The 24,909-nt window shown below is 27.4% G+C and overlaps 4 protein-coding genes and 2 long non-coding RNA genes across 8 annotated transcripts in view; 3 read left to right on the top strand and 3 right to left on the bottom strand.

Annotated features, from left to right (window-relative positions):
• Positions 1 to 10,310, top strand: part of LOC111680033 — a 53,985-nt gene extending 43,675 nt beyond the window's left edge. Inside the window, exon 3 of the mRNA XM_046954608.1 lies at positions 10,072 to 10,310. Within this exon, the coding sequence (XP_046810564.1) occupies positions 10,072 to 10,301 (230 nt within the window). The 3' untranslated portion in view covers positions 10,302 to 10,310. The remainder of the gene's footprint in view (positions 1 to 10,071) is intronic.
• A 5,225-nt stretch (positions 10,311 to 15,535) lies between these two features.
• On the bottom strand, positions 15,536 to 17,075 carry LOC111680038 (DNA-directed RNA polymerases I, II, and III subunit RPABC4). The gene is made up of 3 exons (XM_023441647.2): positions 16,898 to 17,075; positions 15,740 to 15,832; positions 15,536 to 15,674 (listed from the first exon to the last, which is right to left on the bottom strand). Exons 1-3 carry the CDS (start codon positions 16,956 to 16,958, stop codon positions 15,652 to 15,654), a joined length of 177 nt encoding a protein of 58 aa, XP_023297415.1. The 5' UTR covers positions 16,959 to 17,075; the 3' UTR covers positions 15,536 to 15,651.
• Positions 17,076 to 18,859: 1,784 nt separating this feature from the next.
• LOC124420752 lies at positions 18,860 to 20,985 on the bottom strand. Of its 2 annotated transcripts, none has more exons than XR_006941356.1 (3): positions 20,726 to 20,955; positions 19,419 to 20,645; positions 18,860 to 19,178 (listed from the first exon to the last, which is right to left on the bottom strand). It is a non-coding gene; the product is annotated as an uncharacterized LOC124420752 (long non-coding RNA). The 2 variants fall into 2 exon arrangements; XR_006941357.1 differs by lacking the exon at positions 18,860 to 19,178 and adding an exon at positions 20,962 to 20,985 and having other exon boundaries at positions 19,260 to 20,645; positions 20,726 to 20,904.
• LOC111680035 (U6 small nuclear RNA (adenine-(43)-N(6))-methyltransferase) lies at positions 19,113 to 23,205 on the top strand. Of its 2 annotated transcripts, none has more exons than XM_046954826.1 (3): positions 19,113 to 19,354; positions 21,705 to 22,333; positions 22,403 to 23,205. In XM_046954826.1, exons 1-3 carry the CDS (start codon positions 19,268 to 19,270, stop codon positions 22,572 to 22,574), a joined length of 888 nt encoding a protein of 295 aa, XP_046810782.1. In that variant the 5' UTR covers positions 19,113 to 19,267; the 3' UTR covers positions 22,575 to 23,205. The 2 variants fall into 2 exon arrangements, with proteins under 2 accessions (XP_046810782.1, XP_023297412.2); XM_023441644.2 differs by lacking the exon at positions 19,113 to 19,354 and adding an exon at positions 21,229 to 21,615.
• LOC111687896 (protein jim lovell) overlaps positions 19,316 to 24,909 on the top strand; it is a 237,561-nt gene continuing 231,967 nt past the window's right edge. The window contains exons 1-2 of the mRNA XM_046954818.1: positions 19,316 to 19,342; positions 21,425 to 21,426. The gene's annotated coding sequence lies outside the window, so the exon portion shown is untranslated. The remainder of the gene's footprint in view (positions 19,343 to 21,424; positions 21,427 to 24,909) is intronic.
• LOC124420753 lies at positions 22,683 to 23,392 on the bottom strand. Its single transcript, XR_006941358.1, has 2 exons — positions 23,150 to 23,392; positions 22,683 to 23,073 (listed from the first exon to the last, which is right to left on the bottom strand). It is a non-coding gene; the product is annotated as an uncharacterized LOC124420753 (long non-coding RNA).

Genomic DNA, 24,909 nt, shown 5'->3' with positions numbered 1-24,909 from the left:
ACTATAGACTAGGCTATAGACTAGACTATAGACTAGGCTATAGACTAGACTATAGACTAGGCTATAGACTAGACTATAGACTAGGCTATAGACTAGACTATAGACTAGTCTATAGACTAGACTATAGATTAGACTATAGACTAGACTATAGATTAGACTATAGACTAGACTATAGATTAGACTATAGACTAGATTATAGAATAAACTATAGACTATAGACTAGACTATAGAATAAACTATAGATTAGGCTATAGACTAGACTATAGAATAAACTATAGACTAGGCTATGGACTAGACTATAGAATAAACTATAGACTAGGCTATGGACTAGACTATAGAATAAACTATAGACTAGGCTATGGACTAGACTATAGAATAAACTATAGACTAGACTTTAGACTTGATTATAGACTAGACTTTAGACAGGATTATAGACTAGACTATAGACTAGACTTTAGACAGGATTATAAACTAGACTATAGACTAGACTATAGACTAGATTATAGACTAGGCTATAGACTAGATTATAGACTAGGCTATAGACTAGACTATAGACTAGACTATAGACTAGACTATTGACTAGATTATAGACTAGACTATTTACTAGATTATATACCGGACTACAGATTAGGCTACAGAGTAAATTATAGACTAGTCTATCGACTAGACTTTAGACTAAATTATAGACTAGACTATAAACTACATTATAGACTAGATTAAAGACTACATAATAGAATAGTTTTTAGTCTTCAGTCAAGTCTTCAAGTTTTGCTTTGTTTTGTACAAAAATTATATTAATCTCTGTTGTTTTCTCTTCAACATTTGTTTCCCCCTCAATCACTGTCTGCAGCTAACATTCTACAAATCCCTTCTACAGTAATGTGTAAATTTCTAATTTAATCCCCATTGCAATAACCCTTTCATCAATAACAATTAATAAAAGTTAAATAAAGAACCGTACAACAGGAAAATAACAAACATGGAAAGAAAAAGAAAAAAAAACTTGACATTGAATAAAATCAATATTTAGCTCAAACACACAAATCACCAGCTATCACACACTTTAAAAGGATATACAACAACTATTACCCTCTCCTCATATATAGCTTATAAAAATTTAAAACAAAAGAACAATAAAAAGAAAGATTTCTTTTCATTTAAATTTTTAAAGTCTGGGAAAAAATCACTTAAGTTTTTTTTTTTAACCGCAAAAACCAACCCACACATTTATTCTTAATATACACTTTTATGATAAAAAAGAAATAAAAAATCTAAAAGAAAAAAAGAAAATTTTATAAAGAAACCAAAATTGTAGTTTCTTTTAGTTCAGTGCAATGAAAACATACACAACAACAAAAGGAAATTCTATATACACACACATACTCTCTTTTTATGCACTTATACAGGGTTTTTTCTATAAAAAAAAACAAAATAACTTAAATAACTGAAAAGTCCAAGTTGCAGGCAAAATACATACATACATGAAAATGTTTGTGTATGCATGTGTATGTTCACCATGTTTAATTTTAAGCTCGTTAAATAAATGTTTGTTGTTTTTGTTTTGTTCTCATTTTTAAGCTTATATTAAACTGCTTAAAGGAATTTAAATGCATACACATGTGCGTAGCTTAATGCAAACAGACACACACACACACTTTAACATTTTAAAATAAAGTAAAGTTTATTTAGCTTTATAAGCGCTTAAAAGTATGCTATACAGATTAAAACTATATATTTTACTATATGGATGTGTTACTACACGTTTTTTTACTTCTTAATGCTAACTTAAGTTTAAAACAAGTATGAATGTATAGTCGGGCATAGCCAACCATATGATACCCTACACTAGTCAGTATATTAAAAATGGGGATTATTTGATTTTAAACTTTATTCCCGAATATTTTTACTTATTTTTTGCAAAAAAAGAGATTTTTTACAAGAAAGCTCAAAGGGGAATAGGGGAAAATATGGCCCTATCCTTCATAAATGTTGATAGGGGAAGTTAAATCTACTTCAAAGTTATTTATGTAGAATTTAAAAGTGTTATTAATGTTTGTAAGTGAATTTTGACGTTCAAGTAATTTTCTGAAGGGGAGTTTGTATAGGGGCTAAGGTCAACAGAAGCCCGATCATTACAAAAATCGGTAGTGTCATTTAAAGTTCTATAAAACTAAGTTTTGTTGACATAATAGAACATTTAACTTAATTATGAGCCCTAAGGTTCTATTTGGCGGATACGGTTATATGGGAACTAGTCGAAATAATAGACCGATTTTAACCATTTTTCAAGAGGCTTTGTCCTTGGGATAAAAGAAGCGTGTGTTTCAAATTTCATCCAAGGTTTACATGGCCAACCAGCCAGCCAGACGGACGGACATAGCTTTATCGTCTCAGAAAATGATTAACTATTTTCTATAGAAATAGGTCTCGTATTACCTATGTTTTATAAAAAAACATAGAATTGACTAATTTCTATAGAAAATAGTTTATTTTTTATAAAAGAAAAAGTCTGCATTACTATTTTCTATAGTAAAAGTCTCGCTTTGGATATTTTCTGTAGAAAAAAGTCTTGCATTGACTATTTTCTATAGAAAAGTCTATAATTGAAAATTTTCTATAGAAACAGTCTCGCATTAAGTATATTCTATAGAAAAAAGTCTTGCATTGACTGTTTTCTATAGAAAAAGTCTTGCATTGACTATTGTCTATAGAAAAAAGTCTTACATTGACTATTTTCTAAAGAAAAAAGTTTTGCAATGACTAATTTCTATAGAAAAATGTCTTGCTTTGACAATTTTTTGTAGAAAAAAGTTTTGCATTAACAATTTTCTATAGAAAAAGATTTCGCACTGACTATTTTCTATAGAAAAGTCTTTCATTGAAAATTTTCTATAGAAACAGTTTCTCATTGACTATATTTTATAGAAAAATCTCACATTGTTTATTTTCTATAGAAAAAAGGCTCGCATTGACCATTTTCTATTGAAAAAGTTTCGCATCGGATAATTTCTATAGAAAAAAAGTTTTGCATTGACAATTTTCTATAGGAAAAGGTCTCGCATTGACTATTTTCTATAAAGAAGTCTTTCACTAAAAATTTTCCATAGAAAAAGTCTCGCATTGACTATATTCTATAGAAAAAGTCTCGCATTGGAAAACAAGTCTTTCGTTGGCTATTTTCTATAGTAAAAAGTCTTGCATTGACCATTTTCTATAGAAAAAAGTTTTGCATTGACTATTTTCTATAGAAAAAAGTCTTGCATTGACAATTTTCTATAGAAAAAGTATTGCAATGACTATTTTCTATAGAAAAAAGTTTTGCATTGACTATTTTCTATAGAAAAAAGTTTTGCATTGACTATTTTCTATAGAAAAAAGTCTTGCATTGATTATTTTCTATAGAAGAAAGTCGCATTGTCTTTTTTCTATAGAAAAAGTCGTGCATCCTCTATATTCTATAAAAAAATCTCGCATTGACTATTTTCTATAGAAAAAGTATCGGATTGGGTTTTTCCTATTGAAAAAAGTCACGCATTGACTATTTTCTATAGAAAAAAATCACGCATTGATTATTTTCTAAAGAAAAACGTCGTCTTTCTTTGTCTATTTGCCTTAATGTTTATTCATCCTTAAACGTTTAGTGTCTCTCTCTGTAATCAACTGCAAAGAATATAAAATTTTTTTTATCTCTCCATAAAAATACAATAGAAAGTCGTTACAAAACAATTTAACATAATTTTAGTATTAATCTATCTGTCTGTCTTTAAATTCTACTTTAGACAAATTTTATATTATTTTATGCTAATTTCTTTTTATGTGAATTTTATTGTTAAATCCTCGTTTATTTAGGGATTAGCATTACTTAGTGATATAAAAGTAAAATAATAAAAGAAATATAGGTAAAAAAAAAGTAGAAAATTTAAATATTTTTTTTTATTTCAAATTCCTTTTTTTCAACAATTATTTACTTAAGGTTTAAACTATTTCTTGTTTTTCTTTTTTTTTTTTAAACAAATAAAGGAAGTTGTGAAAAGATATTTTTTTTTTAAATTTATAATCCTTTGTTTTCTAACAAAACAATGAAGAAATTTAACAATTGTCACGTTTAAATTTACTTTAGTGTATTTTGTAAATGACAGGAAAAAACAGCAAAATAAAATGTGTTAAGGCTTAAGGACCAACTATTCAACTATTTATATAACATTACAAAACATACATATTTACATACATACATAATAACAACACCTACTAAAAGTAATAAGGATATTTTAGCTTATATAATGCGCTTGACCTAGTTGGTGTGAAAAATGAAACAGATATATATTGTAACAAATAATTTTAATTACTTTTTATAAAACATTCTCACATTGACTATTTTCTATAGAAAAAAATTCGTTTTGTCTATTTTATATAGAAATCTTTCATTGACGGTTTTCTAATGAAAAAAGGCTTGTATTGACAATTTTCTATAGAAAAAAGTTTACGTTGACAATTTTCTACAGAAAAATGATTATTCCAATGATTATTTTCTATAAAATAATTCTTGCATAGACAATTTACTATAGAAAAAAGACTCATTTTGACTATTTTCAATAAAAAAGTTTCGCATTGACTATTTTCTATAGGAAGAAGTTTAGCATTGACTATTTTCCATTGCAAAAAATCTCGCATTATGTATGTTCTATAGCAAAAAGTCTCCCATTGAGTATTATCTATAGAATAAAGTCTCACATTGACTATTTTCTATAGAAAAAAGAGTAGCATTGACAATTTTTATAGTAAAAACTAACGCATTGACTTTTTCTATTGAAAAAAGTCTCGCATAACTATTTTCTATAGAAAAAGTTTTCGCATTGACTATTTTCTATAGAAAAGTCTTTTATTGAAAATTGTCTATAGAAAAAGTCTCGCATTGACTATTTTCTCTTGTAAAAAGTCTTGCATTTACTATTTTTTTATAGAAAAAAGTTTCGCATTGACTATTTTCTATAGAAAAAGGTTTTGCATTGAAGAAGTCTCGCATTGGATATTTTCTTAAGAAAAAGTCACGCATTGTCTATTTTCTATAGAAGAAAGTTTTGCATTAACTATTTTCTACAGAAAAAGTCATTTTCCATTGTATTTTCTATTGAAAAAAGACTAGCATTGAATATTTTCTATAGCAAAAAGTCTCATTCAGTACTTTCTATAAAATGAAGTCTCGCATTGACTATTTTCTATAGAAAAAAGAGACGCATTGACAATTTTTTATAGTAAAAACTAACGCATTGACTTTTTTCTATAGAAGAATTCTACCAGTGACTATTTTCTTTAGAAAAAAGTCTCGCATTGAGTATTTTCTATAGAAAAAATTCTCGCATTGACTATATATTCTATCAAAAAACTGCCAGATTGATTATTTCCTATAGAAAAAGGTTTCGCATTGACTATTTTCTATAACAAAAAGTTCCTCATTTATATATCTATAGAAAAAAGTTTCGTATTGACTATTTTCTATAACAAAAAGTCCCTCATTGACTATATCTATAGAAAAAGTCTCCCTTTGACTATTTTCTATAGAAAAAGGTGTCGCATTGACTATTTTTTATAGAAAAAAGTCTCACATTGAGTTTTCTATAACAAAAAGTCCCACATTGACTATTTTCTATAGAAAAATTATGGCATTGTCTATTTTTTATAGAAAAAAAGGTTCGCATTGAACATTTTCTATAGCAAAAAGTCTTTCATTGAGTATTTTCTATAAAATCAATTCTCACTCTATTTTCTATACAAAAAGAGTCGCGTTGACAAAATTTTATAGCAAAAATTAACGCATTGACTTTTTTCTATAGAAAATATCTAGTATTGACTATATTTTCTATGGAAAAACACTCGCATTGACTATATTCTATCAAAAAACTCTCGCATTGACTATATTCTATCAAAAAAGTGTCGCATTGATTATTTTCTATAGAAAAATGTTTCGCATTGACTATTTTCTATAACAAAAAGTTCCTCATGTTTATATCTATAGAAAAAAGTCTGTCATTGACTATTTTCTATAACAAAAAGTCTCTCATTGACTATTTTCTATAGAAAAAAGTGTTACATTTACTATTTTCTATCAAAAAAGTGTGGCATTGATTATTTTCTATAGAAAAAGGATTCGCATTTACTATTTTCTATAACAAAAAGTCCCCATTTACTATATCTATAGAAAGAAGTCTTTCATTGACTATTTTCTATAGAAAAAAGTCTCGCATTGACTATTTTTTATAGAAAAAGGTCTCGCATTGACTTTTTTCTATAGAAAAAATCTAGTATTGACTATATTTATAACAAAAAATAGCGCATTGACTATTTCCTATAGAAAAATAATAGCCTTGACTATTTTTAATAGAAAAAGTCTCGCATTGAGTATTTTCTATAGTAAAAAGTCGATCATTGAGTATTTTCTAAATAAAAAAGTCTCGCATTGACTATTTTTTTAGAAAAAAGTCTAGCATTGACTATTTTCTATAGAAAAAAAGTGTAACATTGACTATTTTCTATAGAAGAAGTCTTTGATTCTTTCAAAAACATCTTAGCTTTTTCTTCTCATACATTTTTTCTCTCTATTTTTCTTAAGTTTCCCTAAGAAAAGTGTGCATGTTAATGACAACCAGAGCACTATTTGTATAACAACTTTTGTTTATTTGTTTTCTAACTAAAAAAAAAACACAAAAAATTTTCTAATTTAAATTTCTATTACTATGTTAGAAAAAAGAATAGAAAAAGAGAGAAAGAGCGAGTGAAGGTAGAGCATACAATGCTCTAGTAATATTTGTTTAATGTTAAAACAAAACAAAAAAAAAACGTATACAACAACAGACTGATAAATGTAAATTGTAGTCAACAACAAGAACAAAAACAACAACCAAAAAAGTTTTCAACCAACTCATATATACACACAGTATAAGTGTGTATGTTTGTATATTAGTTTGTGTAGGTTTTCTATATAGAAATTGCTTTGGTAAAACAATGTGTCAAGTGTGATAAGAATTTTCTGTATTTGACACAAACCGTGACAAACGGAAACTGTGTATACAAATACATTCATACATATCAACTGGCCTAGAATTTATTGCTACATTTTTGTGTTTCTGTTTGTATTGTGTTTGTATGTGTGTATATGTGTGTTTATTTTAACAGGTATTTTAGTTTTTATTGCAATTTATAAACTGTGTTTTATGTATTGAAAAATTTAATTAAACATTTCTTAATTAAAAAAACTGACTATTCAATACAAATGTATATATTGCATTAAAACGTCACAATTTACTTTGTGACGTTAGGGGACATTCAATATAAATTTAGCAAAAGTTTAAATATTAGCATTTTTTAATATTGAAAGTAATTGTTTACCAAATTTACAGATAAAAGTTTAATTTTAAATATTTTATTTAAAAAAAAATCTTGTATTGATAATTTTCTTAAGAAATAATTAGTTGCATTGACTATTTTCTATAGAAATAAATCTCGCAAAGACTATTTTCTTTAAAAAAGGATCGCATTGATTATTTTCTTAAAAGAAAGTATCGCATTAATTATTTTCTTTTCTAATAAGTGTTGCATTGACTAATTTCTTTGGAAAAAGGCTTGCATTAAATAATTTATTTTAAAAAAGTTTTATATTGACTTTTTTTCATTCGAAAAAGCTTAGCATTGACTATTTTCTATAGAAAAAAATCTTGCATTGTCTATTTTCTATAGAAAAAAGCTTCGCATTGATTTTTTTCTTTAGAAAAACTAGCATTAAATATTTTCTATAGAAAAAATACTTGCAGTGACTGTTTTCTATAATAAAAGGTCTCGCATTGACTATTTCTTATAGAAATAATTTCGCATTGAATATTTTCAGTAGAAAAAAGTTCCGTATTGAATATTTTCTAATAAAAAAATCTGGCATTGACTATATTTTCTATAGAAAAGTCTTGCATTGACAATTTTCTATAGGAATAAGTCTTACATTGATAATTTTATATAGACAAAGTCACGCATTGACAATTTTCTATAGGAAAAGGTCTCGCAATGTCTATTTTCAACACAAAAAAAGTTTTGCTTTGACTATTTTCTATAGAAAAAAGTGTCGCATTCACTATTTTCTATAGAAAAAAACTTGCATTGACTATTTTCTATAGAAAAAACTTTAATGCGAGTTTACATTGAAAAGTTTCGCATTGACTACTTTCTATAGAAAAAAGTCTTGCATTGATTATTTTCGATAAAAAAAATATAAGCATTGACTATTTTCTAAAGAAACAAGTTTCACATTGACTTTTTTCTAAAGAAAAAAGTTTCACATTTCCAATTTTCTAAAGAAAACAGTCCTGCATTGACTATTTTCTATAGAAAAAAGTTTTGCATTGACTATTTTTTATAGAAAAAGTCTTGCATTGACTATTTTTTATAGAAAAAAGTATTGCGTTGATAATTTTCTATAGAAAAAGTCTTGCATTGACAATTTTCTATAGAAAAAGTCTTGCATTGACTATTTTCTATAGAAAAAGTCTTAAATTAACTATTTTCTATAGGAAAAAGTAATGCGCTGACAATTTTTGTATAGAAAAAAGTCTTGCATTAAGTACTAAAGAAAAATGTCTCGCATTGACACTTTTCTATTGAAAAAAGTTTCTCATAGACTATTTTCTAAAGAAAAAAGTCTCACATTGAATACTTTTCGTAAAAAAAAGTTTCGCATTGAGTATTGCTGTATAGAAATGTTATTGCATTGAGTATATTTTGAGCAAAAGACTTGCATTGTGTAGGTTTTCTAGAATAAAGGCTTGCATTGCCTTTATTCTTTAGAAAAAAGTCTGGCATTGGTTATTTTCTTTTGCAAAAAGTCTTGCATTGTTTAGTTTCTTAATAATAAAGACTAGCATTAAGTAGTTTTTCTAGAAAAAAAGTCTTGCATTGACTATTATCTTTGGAAATAATTAGTGCATTTCTTTAGAAATAAGTCTTTTGCTGAAAGTCTGGTATTGTTAAGTTTTTTTTAAAAATAAACGCTTGCATTTAGTAGTTTTTGTAGAAATCAGTCAAGCATTGACTATTTTTTCGAATTTTTCCTGCATTGATTCAATTCTGTAGAAATAAGTCTGGCATTGATTATTTTCTTTTGCAAAAAGTCTTGCATTGTTTAGTTTGTTAAGAGTAAAGACTTGCATTGAATAGTTTTTCGAGAAATAAGTCTTGCATTGAGTATTTCCGTAAAATGTCTGGCGTTGGCTATTTTCTTTGAAAAATGTCTTGCATTGTTAGGTTTATTAAGAATAAACATTTGCATTGAGTGGTTTTTCTGGGAAAAAGCTTTGCATTGACTATTTTCTTTAGAATTTTTGTTGCATTGACTTAATTCTTTAAAAAAGTGTGGCATTGACTATTTTCGTTTGCATAAAGTCTCGCATTGTTTAGTTTTTTAAGAATAAATACTTGCATTGAGTAGTTTTTCGAGAAATAAGTCTTGCATTGACTATTTTCTTTAGTAAAAAGACTGGCATTGACTATTTTCTTTTGCAAAATGCCTTGCATTGTTAAGTTTATTAAGAAAAAACATTTGCATTGATTAGTTTTGCTAGGAAAAAAACCTTGCATTGACTATTTTCTTTAGAATTTTTATGGCATTGACATAATTCTTTAAAAGAAATGACTGGCATTGGCTATATTCTTTTGCAAAAAGTTTTGCATTGTTTAGTTTCTTAAGAATAAAGTTTTGCATTGAATAGTTTTTATAGAAATAAGTCTCGCATTGACCATTTTGTTTGGAAATAATTGTTGCCTTAACTTTATTCTTTAGAAAAAAGTCTGGCATTGACTTCTTTCTTTTGCAAAAAGTCTTGCATTGTTTAGTTTCTTAAGAATTAAGACTTGCATTGAGTAGTTTTCTTAGAAATAAGTTTTGCATTGAGTTGTTTTTTTCTTGAAACTAAGTCTTACATTGAGTTAAGTTTTTGTCTAAAAATTATCTTTATTTTTTTTTTAACACTTGTTATCAACAACATTAACATTATCCAATTAATTCAGACAATTATTATATTCTTACAATTTTAGAACTCTGTGATGCTGCTTTAAAAATTCAAGCCACTTTCCGTGGTCATTTATCACGTAAACTGGTGACTAAGGAGACACCGGAAGATGTTGATATACAGGAGATCACTAAGAAAGTGGCCGAGGAATTGGATATAGATTTAAGTGATCCTGAATTAAATAAAGCGGCTACCAAAATACAGGCCTCATTCCGGGGACATAAAACTCGTAAAGATCAACAACCAGTTGAATAAAAAATAAAAGTTTTTTGAATATTGATTGAACACACACACACAGATACACTTACACAAATTTATTATATTTTTAAAGAACAAGGATTTTTTTGGGATTTAAATGAAGCAGTTAGTAGAAGAGTAAAAGATAAAGGAATTAAGTAAAATTTTTAAAATTTAGCAATTTGTCTTAAAAGAGAAAAACAAAAACAAAAACAATTTAAAATTTAAGATTTAAAGCAGAAAAATAAGAGAATAAAGTCCATTATGAAAAAGTTTTGAAACAAATTAGACAAAAAAGTTGCATAATTCTAAAAAAAAAATAAAAAAATAAAAAAGAAAATTATAAAATTAAAGAATTATAATTAAAATTGTTAATTTTAAGTTTTATTAAATATATAATTTTTTTTAAAGCAAATTTAATTAAAAACAAACAAAAAACATATTAAGTTTTTATGTTGGCTTTTATAGGAGTTCAAAGGTATACAACTCTCATGTTAGATTCAAAACAGCTTTAAATATTTAAAAAAAAAAATAATAAAAACAACAATAATTTATTCAATTTATTAAAAAAAAATAAACAATTATATATTTAACATTAAAAAAAACACATAAAAAGAGCTTGAGTAATAAAACAAATAAATCATTCCAATATGAGACAGTTTACACACAAACAAAAAACCAAAACAATTATTAAAACAAAAAACCACACAATTATTTATTAGCAATTATTCAAACTCTTAACTTAAACTAAAAAAAAAAATACAAAAATTGCCAAACTTTTTTTTAACTTTTTTCAAGCTTTTTTTTCATAATTTCATTTAAATTAAACTTATTTTTCTTAAACAAAATTTAAAACCAAAAAAAAAACCCTAAAACTATGCACTTTTGAAAATTAAAAAAAACCAACTAAAAATTTCCAAAACCCTTAAAAAACAACAACAAATTTGCACTTTAAACTAAAAAAGAAAAAGTGAAATAAAAGAAAAAAACATTTAATTTTATGAAAAAATTAAAAAAAAAAAACAAAAAAAAACTATTAAAAAAAAATAAAAGTGAAAAGAAAAAAAACAAACAAAATCTGCAAAATATTGTTAACTTAAGCACTTCAGTTAAAAAAAAAAACATACAAACCAAAAAAAACAAAACAAATTGTTATTTAATAAAAAAATATAAGAAAAATTAAAAAAAAAATAACAAAAACCATATTTTAAATTTGAAAATTTAGTTTTTATATAAAAAAAATTCTTCAATAATTAATTTTAAACCATTTTCTATAGAAAAAATCTTTGCATTAACTTTTTTCCTAACAAATCAGCTTTGCATTGACATATTTTTATAGAGAAATATTTTTTATAGAAAACTATTAAGCATTGACTAGTTTCTTAAGAAAAATTACTAGCATTGAACATTTTCTATTGAAATCAGTCAAGCATTGAGTATTTTCTATAGAAAAAAGTCAAGCATTGACCATTTTCTATTGAAATAAGTCAAGCATTGAGTATTTTTCATTGAAAACAGCTTAGCATTGACTAGTTTCTTTAGAAAAATAACTCGCATTGAGTATTTTCTATAGAAAAAAGTATTGCATTGAGTATTTTCTATAGAAAAAAGTATTGCATTGAGTATTTTCTATAAAAAAAAGTATTGCATTGACCATTTTCTATTGAAATCAGTTAAGCATTGAGTATTTTCTTCAGAAAAATAGTTCGCATTGAGTATTTTCTATAGAAAAAAGTCAAGCATTGAGTATTTTTCATAGAAAACTGCTTGGCATTGCCTAATTTCTTTAGAAAATAACTCGCATTAAGTATTTTCTATTGAAAAAAGTATAACATTGACCATTTTCAATTGTAAATAATTCATGCATTGAGTATTTTCTATAGAAAACAGGTTGTCATAGCTTAATTTCTTTAGAAAAATAACTCGCATTGAGTATTTTCTATTGGAAAAAGTATAACATTGACCATTTTCTATTGCAAATAAGTCACGCATTGAGTATTTTCTATAGAAAACAGGTTGTCATAGCTTAATTTCTTTAGAAAAATAACTCGCATTGAGTATTTTCTATAGAAAAAAGAAAGAAGAAAGCATTGACTATTTTCTATGGAAATAAGTCAAGCACTGAGTATTTTTCATTCAAAACTGCTTGGCATTGTCTATTTTCTTTAGAAAAACAACTAGCATTGTCTATTTTCTATTGAAATCAGTCAAGCATTGAGTATTTTCTAAAGAAAAAATATTGCATTGACCATTTTCTATTGAAATAATTCAAGCATTGAGTATTTTTTATTGAAAACTGTTTGGCATTGCCTAATTTCTTTAGAAAAATAACTCGCATTGAGTATTTTCTATAGAAAAAAGTACTGCATTGGCTATTTTATATAGAAATAAGTTAAGCATTGAGTATTTTTAATTCAAAGCTGCTTGGCTTGTTTCTTTAGAAAAACAACTTGGCTTGTTTCTTTAGAAAAACTTGTTTCTTTAGAAAAACAACTCGCATTGACCATTATCTATAGAAATAAGTCAAGCATTAAGTATTTTTCATTGAAAAGTATCGCATTGAGTATTTTTCATTGAAAACTGCTTGACATTACCCAATTTCTTTAGAAAAACAACTCGCATTGACCATTTTCTGTTGAAATAAGTCAAGCATTGAGTATTTCCTTTAGAAAAAACGCTCGCATTGAGTATCTTCTATAGAAAAAAGTATTGCGTTAAATGTTTTCTTTAGAAAAAATTCATGCATTGAGTATTATCCATAGAAAACTGCTTGGCATTGCCTAATTTTTTTTTAGAAAAATCACTCGCATTGAATATTTTCTCTAGAAAAAAGTATTGCATTGACCATTTTCTATAGAAATAAGTTACGCATTGAGTAGTTTTCATTAAAAACTGCTGGGCATTGCCTAATTTCTTTAAAAAAAAAAGAACTCGCATTGAGTATTTTCTATAGAAAAAAGTATTGAATTGATAATTTTTACTGAAATTAGTCAAGCATTGAGTACTTTCCATAGAAAACTGCTTGGAATTGCCTAGTTTCTTTAGAAAAATGTCTCGCATTGAGTATTTTCTATTGAAATCAGTCAAGCATTGAGTATTTTCTATAGAAAAAAAGTGTTGCATTGACTATTTTCTATTAAAATAAGTCATGCATTGAGTATTTTCTTTAGAAAAAAAACGCTCGCATTGGATATCTTCTATAGAAAAAAGTATTGCATTGAATGTTTTCTTTAGAAAAAAGTCATGCATTGAGTATTTTTCGTTGAAAACTGCTTGGCATTGCCTAATTTTTTTAGAAAAATCACTCGCATTGAGTATTTTCTCTAGAAAAAAGTATTGCATTGACCATGCAAGCATTGAGTAGTTTTCATTAAAAACTGCTTGGCATTGTCTAATTTCTTTAAAAAAAGAACTCGCATTGAGTATTTTCTATAAAAAAAAGGTATTGCATTGGCCATTTTCTATAGAAATAAGTCACGCATTAAGTATTTTCCATAGAATACTGCTTGGCAGTGCCTAATCTCTTTAGAAAATTGACTCGCATTGAGTATTTTCTATAGAAAAAAGTATTGCATTAACTATTTTCTATAGAAATATGTCACGCATTGAGTATTTTCCATAGAAAACTGCTTGGCATTGACTAAGTTCTTTAGAAAAATTAGTATTTTTATAGAAAAAAGTATTGCATTGAATTGTTTCTTTTAAAAAAGTCATGCATCATGATCATTTTGTAAAGAAAAATGTCTTGCATTGACTTGTTTTCATACGAATAGTTTTGCATTGTCTATTTTCTTAGGAAAAATTTTCTGCATTAACTATTTTCTATTGAAAGAAGACTTACATTTACTATTTTGTATAGAAAATAATGTTGAGATGAGAAATGATGAGAAAAGACTTGCATTGACAATTTCCTATAGAAAAATGTTTTGCCTTAATAATTTTCTATAAAAAAACGTCTTTTATTGATCATTTTCTATAGAAACATGTTTGGTGTTGCCAAGTTTTCTTAGAGAAAAGTCTTGCATTGATTATTTTCTTATGGAAAAAGTCTTGCATTGACCATTTTCTATTGAAAAAACTCTTGCATTGACCATTTTTTTTTTATTAAAATAAGACTTGTTATTATGGAAAAGAATGTCACATTGTTATTCTATCTTGCATTGAACTTTTTATATTGAGCAAAGTTTTGCATTCACCATTTTCGATTGAAAAAGTTCTTGCATTGATTATTTTCTATTTAAAAAAAATCTTGCATTGACCATTTTCGTTTGAAAATCCTCTTGCATTGATTTGTTATTATGAAAAAGGATATTGCATTGATTAATTTCTATCTTGCATTAAACATTTTATATTGAGCAAAGTCTTGCATTGAGCATTTTCAATGGCAAAAACTCTTGCATTGAGTTTATTGGAAAAAAAGTCTTCCATTGACTTATTTGTATAGAATATAATCTCGTATTGTGTATTTTTTGTCTCGCAATGATCATTTTTCATAGAAAAATGTTTTGCATTGACTCTTTTCTATAGCAAAAGATCATGCATTGATCATTTTCTATTGAAATATTAATTACTTTTTCTTAAAGTTTTATTAAAAACTAGATTTTCTCTATTAAGCTTAATTATTTAATCATTATTTGTTTTATAATTATAATTTGTTTTTGTCCTTAATTTCTTAAATTTCAGTTTCTTTCTCACATTTATCTCACTTTTATTAAACTTTTTAATTTCTTCTTTAACTTTTTGTATCTCTAGCTAATTTTTCACTTTTTTCTCCCTCTCTCTCTCCTCCTCATCTTTGTTTCAAGCTGTATTTAAACTTTCGTTTAACTTCTTCTCCTTTCAATCATTATTATTTCTTCCTAATGTTCCTTTTTAGCATCTTAAACTTATAATAACAAAAAATCTACTACAATTGATCTTTAAGAAACAAAACAAAAACGTAAACAAAACAATTTAATTAATTATTAAAATTTAAAAAAAAATAAAACAAAAAAAGAATTTCCAAACAAAGAAAGGCAAACAACAAACATTTAAACAAAAAAAAAAACCCAAAAATAATATTGTCAATCTTAAAAATTATTAATAAAAAAAGAAAAATGAACAACAAATGAACATGAAAAACAAAACAAAACTACACTTTTTGAGTAAAATAAAACATGAATAAATAAAGAAAAACTTTTCCCAAAAACAACAAAAAAAAATCAAAGATATTTTATTAAAGAATAAAGAAAGTAAAGAAACAGCAACAACCATTTGCATACTACAAGTAAAAAAAGTTACTTTATTACTTAAGACTCTTTATTTATCAATTTCTTAACTACATTATAAACTTATGTTTAAAAATCCTGGTATAAATGTTGACCAAAAATTAGCGGGCATCGAATACAACCACTGCAAGGATAAGATAAAAAGTCATTAAATCATTTGACACTTTTAAATTCTGTATCAAGACTTACATCTCTTGGTACGTTTCTTGTACATAATACGATAACCACACTCACGACAACGTATGGGATCACGAGGACGCATTTCATTTTCATGATGACATTCTGCAAGAGAAATATTCAATTAATACCAAAATTTAAACAGGTGTTAAGTTTTAGTTGGTTTTTAGTCCTAGTCCATAATATAATAGTTATATCATGATCCTTGTCTAGTTTTAGTTTAGTTCTAGTCACGTTCTGGTTTAATTTTTGTTCAATTCTAGTTCTGTTTTATATTCAGCTCTAAATGAGTTATATTTCAGTTCTAGTTTATTTCCGTTTTAGTCCAGTTTTAGAGCATTTTAATTCTAGTTCTAGCTCAGTTTTAGTTTAGTGGTATTTCAGTTTTTGTCTAGTTCTAGTTCAGTAAAACTTCTGTTTTAGTTCATTGCTAGTTTACCTCCAATTCAGTTCTACTGCTAGATCAAGTTATCTTTCAGTTAAACTTCAATTTCTGACTATTAAAGTTTCCAATCATTACTAACTTCAACTTTAGTACTAAATCAGTTTTAGTATAGTATTCACTCCTAAAACAATGCCAACTCACTTCTAGTTCAGTTTAACCTTCGTTCTAAGTCACTTCTTATTTAGTTTTAAGTCTTTACTAATTAACTTCTAGTTCAGCTCTAAATCAATTCTAGTTAAGTATTAATTCAGTTCTAAATCAATGGTAGTTTAGTTTTACTTCTGTTCTAGATCAATTCCAGTTCAGTTCGAGAGCAGTTTTGGTACAGTACTAAGTTAGTTCTAATAAAGTGCTAGTTGATTCCTAGTTTACTTCTAGTAAAGATGATGTTTACGTTATAGTGTTCAAACTTATTCCGCCACAATTTTTTAACTAAAAAAACATTCCTTAACTAATGGCATAGATTCCTTCACCTTTGCCCACAACATACATGGAAATTTGACTTGCCGGCTTGTTTAACTAGTTAAACTTTGCTAAAATTTCTATTACAAACAAAAATCCATTATATCTACTATAAAATTTGAAAATTTTACAAATTTAAAAAAAAATAACATATTTTTAACAATATTTCATAGCTAACACGTTTTTTTTTTGTCAAATACCTCCGGTATCTAGAGAAGCTCAAACAATTTTCATTAAATTCTATGTATATTACCAACACTTACCTCCACATATATAAGTCATAGCAGTCTTAAGAACGGTATCCTTAGTGCTGGCCTCAGACATTTTTAATTATTTTTTTTAAATGTTCCAAAAAAAAATCTAAAATTTTCTTAACAATTTCAATAAAACCACAAAAATTTCACCAAACAATGCTTTTTCTACAAATTGTTATGACAGTTCTGTCAAATGCTAGCAAACAGTGTTGTTAAGCGTAAGAAAAAAATGACAATTATCAAATAAAGAAACATTTTACAATACTTAAAATAATCTAGTTTATACAGTAGTTTTAATATAACGGCATTTTTTTCGGCAGCGTGGAAGCAAACAAGTGTAAAGAAATTTTAAGTTTTTTAAAAGTTAAAAAGTAATTTATTAAATAATTTTAGTGAAAATCAATAGAAAAAGTGTTCAGTGTTAGTTAAATATTAAAAGATAAGTTTATTGCTTGATAATAAAGAAAAAACAAATATGGCCTGTTGAAATGTAGTAAGTGCAAGCATTAACTTGCACAGGAAAAGCGTCACAAATCTGCAAAAGTTTTGGCAAGTCTCAAAAATGAGACAGCTGATTAAGAAAGCGTAATTTTTGTAGATAAAGTGCTTTTAAAAGTGTTATTTCAATAGTGTTTTGTTAATAAATTAAATAAATTTGTGAAAAAGTGAAAAGTCCAGAAAAATGTCTAATACAGCCGCTAATAAGAAGCAATTGCATCCATGTAATATATTCCGCCAGCCACCGGATTTCACAGAAAATTGGCCATCAAATATCCAGAATTTCGTCGGGTTTGCAAAGTGGTAAGTACTAAAGCAATTTTTAAAAGAAAATTGTTCTTTCCGTTAAAAACAAAACGTACCTTGATTAATGTGTTTCCTCTAAAGCAATTGTGTGGCAAAGTATGTATCGATTATGTTAGTTAGTTTGAAAGGAGGATGTACATATATACATCAAATCCGAAGCAATACACCTAAGCCCCTATCTGGCCTGTTGTGCGCTCGTTTTTTTATACCCTACATCACTATAGTGGGGAGGGTATTATACGTTTGTGCTGATGTTTGTAACATACAAAAATATTAGTCCAATACCCACCTTAAAGTATACCGATCGATTCAGAATCATTTTTTGAGTCGATTAAGACATGTCCATCCGTCTGTATCGCAATGAAACTCAACAAAACTAACTGCTATTTAAAAATATATCCTTTTCCCAAATTTACCGAGGATCGGCCCACATTTGACCTATATAAAGCCTCATTTAGAAATTTTGGTTTTTTGTCAATAAATTACTTAAATATTTTGGATTAATATTCAACATAAAAGTTTCTTTATAAAAAGTAAAAATTTTAAAAATATACTCATGGTGTAGGGTATTATATGGCGGCCATATCCGACTATACTTTTCTACTTGTTTCTCAATAAACTAATGATTTTTATTTATGCAATCTGCCCTTTTTCTATTCACAAAATGAGAACAACCATAAAACCCGTAAATCTAATAAAAGATCTAAATCCCACAATTGTCCCACGGGATATAAGGAAGTGACAAGGTTAGGTTTGTTGAACAAATTTAGAATTTTGTTACATTCTAAAGATCATTTCTAGAACTTCATGCTTAGTTCTTGATATGTTGTATTTTAGTTTTAGTTCAGGGCTTATTCAGTTCTCATTGATTTCTAGTTCAGTATTAGAATACTTCAAGTTATAGTCCTGGGTTAAACATTTGTGCAAAGAAATAGTATATACTATGTAGAAAATTCCTTAACTCCACTGTCCGGACAAGTTCATACAATTTCCTTTATATTGCACCTACATGTAGGATATATCGAGAAAAGTATCCTGGGTGTTAGTCAAAGCAATTTTTAATTATTTTCTTAACAATTTCAATAAAAGAACAAAAATTTCTACAATTTATTTCCACAAATTGTTATGACAGTTCTGTCAATTGCTTGCAATCAGTGTTATTAAGTGTAAGACAAAAATTACAAATATTAAATAAAAACCATTTTACAACACTTAATCATGTAGTTGCAATATAACGGCATTTTTTTCGGTAGCGTGGAAGCAGACAAGTGTAAATAAATTTTTATTTTTTTTAAAGTTAAAAAGTAATTTATTTAATAATTTTAGTGAAAATCAATAAAAGAAGTGTTTAGTGTTAGTTAAATATGAAAAAATTGGTTATTTGCTAGATAATAAAGAAAAAAGCAAATAACAAATATGGCCTGTTGAAATGTATGTAGTTATAAATGAGTGCAAGCAACAACTTGCACAAGAAAGCGTCACAAATCTGCACAAGTTTTGGCAAAGTGGTTTTTAAAGTGTTGTTTTTAGTGTTTTGTTTAATAAATTAAATAAAATAGTGAAAAAGTGAAGCAAATGCATCCACGTAATATTTTCCGCCAGCCACCGGATTACACAGAATTGGCCATCAAATATCCAGAATTTCGTCGGGTTTGCAAATTGGTAAGTACGAAAGCAAACATTTTCTAAAATAATGCTTTTCTTTCTGTTAAAAACAAAACGTTACCTTGATTAATGTATTTCCTCTCAAGGAATTGTGTGGTAAAGTTTGTATTGTATTGATTATAAAATTGAAACTGCCTTGAGAGCTTTGCCCCAAACATTGTTACGGGCATAATTCCAATTGATTGCGAAATTTGCTCCCGGCAGTACCCACTTTGATATTGATTTAAGGAAATTTCTATAAATTATTTAAAATGTTACAAGTTTGTTACTTTAAAGAAAAAATATGTTTATTTTACTGACGTTCTAAATTTGTCTTTAATTAGAATTCTGTTTAGACTGATTTAGTTTTTATTTTTAGTTTAAATCTTTTCACTGTCCTTTAAAACAAGAGGCTAACGTATTTCTTCTTTCGTAATGGTTCGCTAGTGATCATGTACTTTGGTTTTCTTTGATTTGCTAGAAAATTTTATAGATTTTGTTCACATGTCCATAAATTTTATAGATTTTTGCTTAAGAATAAACAATTGTAATTACAAGAGCTTTTAGTAATTTGTTCTCCATTGTCCAATTTAATTGTAGCAACATTTTGAATAGGTGTAAGTTAAAGATTTTATACTTCTACAACTTCCGAAACGACTGTATAATACAATTTGTTAAGGAAAACAAATTATTTGCCAACAAAAGTCGTATAAAAGTTATTTATATGTAGGTATACGTTGTAGAAATAACTGCCTATTTCTCTAAATGCGAAGGAACACTCCTTTATTTATATAGAAAACCATAAATAATTTTTAACATTTGATGCTTTTAAATAAAGTTTGAAGATCTTTTTTAAGCTGTTCTTAAAAATAGATTTTTAGGGAAACTAAAAAATTAACATTGGACGGGCTATTTTTTATTGTCAGCACATTACTAAGTTCTTTTTTTATTTCTACTTCTGTACTAGTTGTGTTTATTTCAATTGTAATTCTGTGCCAGTTCAGTTCTATTTCAGTTCCAGACCATTGCTAGTTAACTTCTTGTTTAGATCTAGTTAAGTTTAAATTTAGTTTTGCTCTAGTTTAGTTTTAGTCCAGTTTCAAATCATCTACCTCTGCTTCAGATTATTTGTTTAGTTTAGTTCCAGATGATTGCTAGTTAATTTCTAGCACAGTTTTAAATTAGTTCCAATTCAGTTCTTTATAAATGCTAGTTTAGTTCTAGATCTGTTTTATTTTAGATTTAGACCAGGACTCTTTCAGTTCTAGATGATACCTAGTTCAGTCTTACAACAGTTCTAGTTATAATCCTGGTTTATACATTTGTGCAAAGAAAAGGTAAATAGACAATTACTTAACAAATCGCAGCCTTTGTCAACTACATACATACATAAATACATGGAAATTTGACGTGCTTGATTCCATTTTCCATAACAATTGAACTCCGCTGTCCGAACAAGCTCACACAATTTCCATTATATTACACCTACATGTATAGATCATAGCGGTCTTGAGAACCATATACTTGATGCTGGCCGCATATATTTTTAATTATTTTCATTAAATTCTCTAAAAAATTTATATTTTCTTAACAATTTCAATAAAAGCACAAAAATTTCTACAAACAATGTATTTTCCACAAATTGTTATGACAGTTCTGTCAATTGCTTGTAAATAGTGTTGTTAAGTGTGAGACAAAAATGACAAATATTAAATAAAAACCATTTAACAACACTTAAAACAATCTAGTTTTTACTGTAGTTGTAATCTAACGGCATTTTTTCGGCAGTGTGGATGCAGACAAGTGTAAATTAATTTTATGTTTTTTAAAGTTAAAACATAATTTATTAAATAATTTTAGTGAAAATCAATAGAAAAAGTGTTCAGTGTTAGTAAAATATTAAAAAATAAGTTATTTGCTTGATAATAAAGAAAAAAGCAAATAACAAATATGGCCTGTTTAAATGTATGTAGTTATAAATGTGTGCAAGCAACAACTTGCACAGGAAAGCGTCACAAATCTGCACAAGTTTTGGCAAGTCTCAAAAAAGAGACAGCTGATTAAGAAAGCGTCTTTTTGCAGATAAAGTGGTTTTCAAAGTGTTATTTCAATAGTGTTTTGTTTAATAAATTAAATAAAATAGTGAAAAAGTGAGAAGCAAAATGAGTAATACAGCCGCTAATAAGAAGCAAATGCATCCACGTAATATTTTCCGCCAACCACCGGATTACACAGAATTGGCCATCAAATATCCAGAATTTCGTGGGGTTTGCAAATTGGTAAGTACCAAAGCAAACATTTTCTTAAATAATGCTTTTCTTTCCGTTAAAAACAAAACGTTACCTTGTTTAATGTATTTCCCCTCAAGGAATTGTGTGGCAAAGTTTGTATTGATTATAAAAATGAAACTGCCTTAAGAGCTTTGACCCAAACTTTGTTAAGGGAATATTTCCAATTAATTGTGGAATTTGCTCCCGGTAGTTTAGTGCCCACTTTGCCTTTACGTTTGAATTATATACTATGGCTGGAGGATATAGTGCCACTTGAAGTAAAGGAAACACCTATAAAAGGCATAGACATTGGTTGTGGTTCTTCGTGCATTTACAGTTTACTAGCGGCCAAGAAAAATAACTGGCAAATGTTGGCTTTAGAAGCGAATACAACAAATTTGCAATATGCCGCTAAAAATATAGAAAATAATAAACTTTCTTCCTTAATAACACTCTATCCCCAAAAACATACAAACCAAATATTCCAAGAATACTTTAATGAAGAAAACTGCAAATCCCCTCAACAAACTTATGATTTCTGTTTATGCAATCCACCCTTTTTCGATTCGCAAAATGAGAACAACCATAAATCTCGTAAATCTAATAAAAGACCTCCACCTCACAATTGTCCCACCGGCTATAAGGAAGAGTTAAGTTGTCAGGGTGGTGAGGTTAAGTTTGTTGAACAAATTATAGAAGAAAGTTTATTGTTTAAACATCAAATAAGGTATTGTTAATTTGTGTTTTATCGTGATGAGCATTTCTTAAATTATTTGTTAATTATACATCCATATAGAGTCTTCACCTCAATGTTGGGCTTGAAAAGCAGTTTAGTAGATGTTTTAAATATTCTTAAACGCAACAATATTTTAAATGTTTGCTCAACCGAATTTCATCAGGGTAATACCACTAGATGGGGTGTGGCCTGGTCTTTTGAAGAGAATATTGATTTAAGAAAATTTCAATAAATTTGTTAAAATGTTACAATTTTATTATTTTAAAGGAAAATGTGTTTATTTTAATGACGTTCGAAATTTGGCTTTAATTAGTTTTCGGTTTAGAGAATTTAGTTTTTATTTTTATTTTATATCCACTGTCCTTTAAAACAAGAGGCCATCGTATTTTTACTTTTGTAGAGGTTTGCTCGAGAATTTTATAGATTTTATTCACATGTCCAAAAATTTTTTTTAGATTTTTGCTTTAGAATAAGAATATCAACTTACGTCTTCATTATTTAAAGCTTTTTATAATTGTAATTGCAAAAGCTTTTAGTAATTAGTTCTCCATTGTTCAATTTAATTGTAGCATCATTTTGGTTAGGTGTTTGTTCAAGACTTTATACTTCTACAACTTCCGAAACGACTTAATAATACAATTTGTTTAGGAAATGAAATCATTTTTCAACAAATCTCGTAATAAAAGTTTTATATATGTATAGAAGGTAGGAAAAACTAACTGCCCGTTCCTCTAAATGTAAACGAACATTGCTTTATCATTTTATATGGAAATTTTTCAAATTTATTTGTTGCTTTTAATAAATTACCAGAAAAAACTTCTTCGTTCGCCTTCCAAGGGTCAGCATTTAAAATTTGTAAATAAAATTTAAATTTATGTTTTAAACTGTTCTTACAAAAATTAGATTGGAATAGAGATTTTAAGATTTGGTCCTTTTTGTTCACAATAACAATTATATTTTTTGGGGAACGAAAAAATCAACATTGTGCAGGCAATTTTAAATTGTCAGCACAATAAGTCCGCGATTTAAAAACTGTTTAAGTATTATTTTTATATTAAAAAAATAAATAAAATAAAAAACAATTAATAAAAAAATTAAAACTGTGCGATAACAGTGGTGCTGCAGAAATTATCTGCAGTAAGTGTTTTTTGTGAAATTGTGTTTTATTCCAGCATCTGCAGTGTTGTTTAAAAAACACCGCATATTAATGATGCAATTAATTATTCTTCTCAATAAATGAGTCATGTTTGAATAAATATGTACTAGAATTGATTTATGATCTTGAATTACCAGCCCATATATTGAGGCCAATATACTACTTACTAGTCAATAGATTAGTTTATTGATGATTCGATGGATTATAGATATAGACAAGTCAATAGTCCAGTTTAAAGGTAGGACAATATAGTCCTATAAAGATAAGTCTATAGTGCAATTTAATATCATCATCAACATCATTCTAACTTCAGAGGAGATTTTTCGTCTTGCTTTCATCAGGGTTACCTCCCATAGGATCTTTGTGATTCTACACAATGTTTCACTGTTCCAACCGGCCTTATGGGATTCTCTCAAACATATTTTTAGTTCAGCATTTGTTACGTTAAATAGTTTGTAGTTTGCTTCGAGCTCCCTTCCCTTTATAGCTATTATATTCGCCCATTCCTAGCCGACTACTCCTTAGTGGGGAGTGGGTATGGTTTAGATCCATATAATGTAAACTTTATCTTTTGGGAGAGTGTTCAGTTAAAGCTTTCTTACAATCCAGTAGGGTTTTAAATAGAATTCTATTAACTGATATTGCCCTGTTAAGCGCTATGAACTAGACTATAGTATAGACTATACTATAGGCTAGACTATAGATTAAACTATAGACTAGACTATAGATTAGACTATAGACTAGACTGTAGATTAGACTATAGAATAGACCATAGACTATACACTAGACTACATCATAGACTACATCATAGACTAGATTATACACTAGACTATAGATTGTACTATAGATTAGACTATATTATATACTAGAGTATAGATTAAACTATAGACTAGATTATAGACTAGACTATAAACTAGACTATAGACTAGACTAAATACTAGACTATAGACTAGGCTTAAGACTAGAGTATATTTCTGTTTCTGGGTCTTCAAAATTCAAACGCAGTCCCACTTTGTGCTTCCAATTTAGAGTCATTCGTGCAACAACAGATTCCTACTGGAAAATGCTATAACATTCAGTTTGACCAAGACATTCTGTCAGGGATTAACGTTTCGATCAGTCACGTCCGATGATTATGTATAACCTTCCAATGTATCCGGTATACATTGGTTGTTTGTTGTTGTTGTAACAGCTCGACTATGGCCGATAGTTCTTTCCTGGGGAAAAACTTTCGTTGAAACAGCTGTCTCTGGGTTGACAATCTTTGGCCGAGTATGACTCGGGTCGTTCCGGAGCGAAGATCCAATTGTCGTGGGAACATTGGTGATCGCCTTTAACTAGTAATCGAAGCCTTATATAATGTTTTACTAGTTACATCTATGTATACCCTGTGTCCATAGTTCTAAGCGTA

This window comes from Lucilia cuprina, chromosome 6, assembly GCF_022045245.1.
Source record: "Lucilia cuprina isolate Lc7/37 chromosome 6, ASM2204524v1, whole genome shotgun sequence".
In the NCBI taxonomy this organism is placed as follows: domain Eukaryota; kingdom Metazoa; phylum Arthropoda; class Insecta; order Diptera; family Calliphoridae; genus Lucilia; species Lucilia cuprina.
The sequence above is the reverse complement of the archived record's forward strand: the minus strand, read 5'-3'. Positions and strand labels throughout refer to the sequence as shown.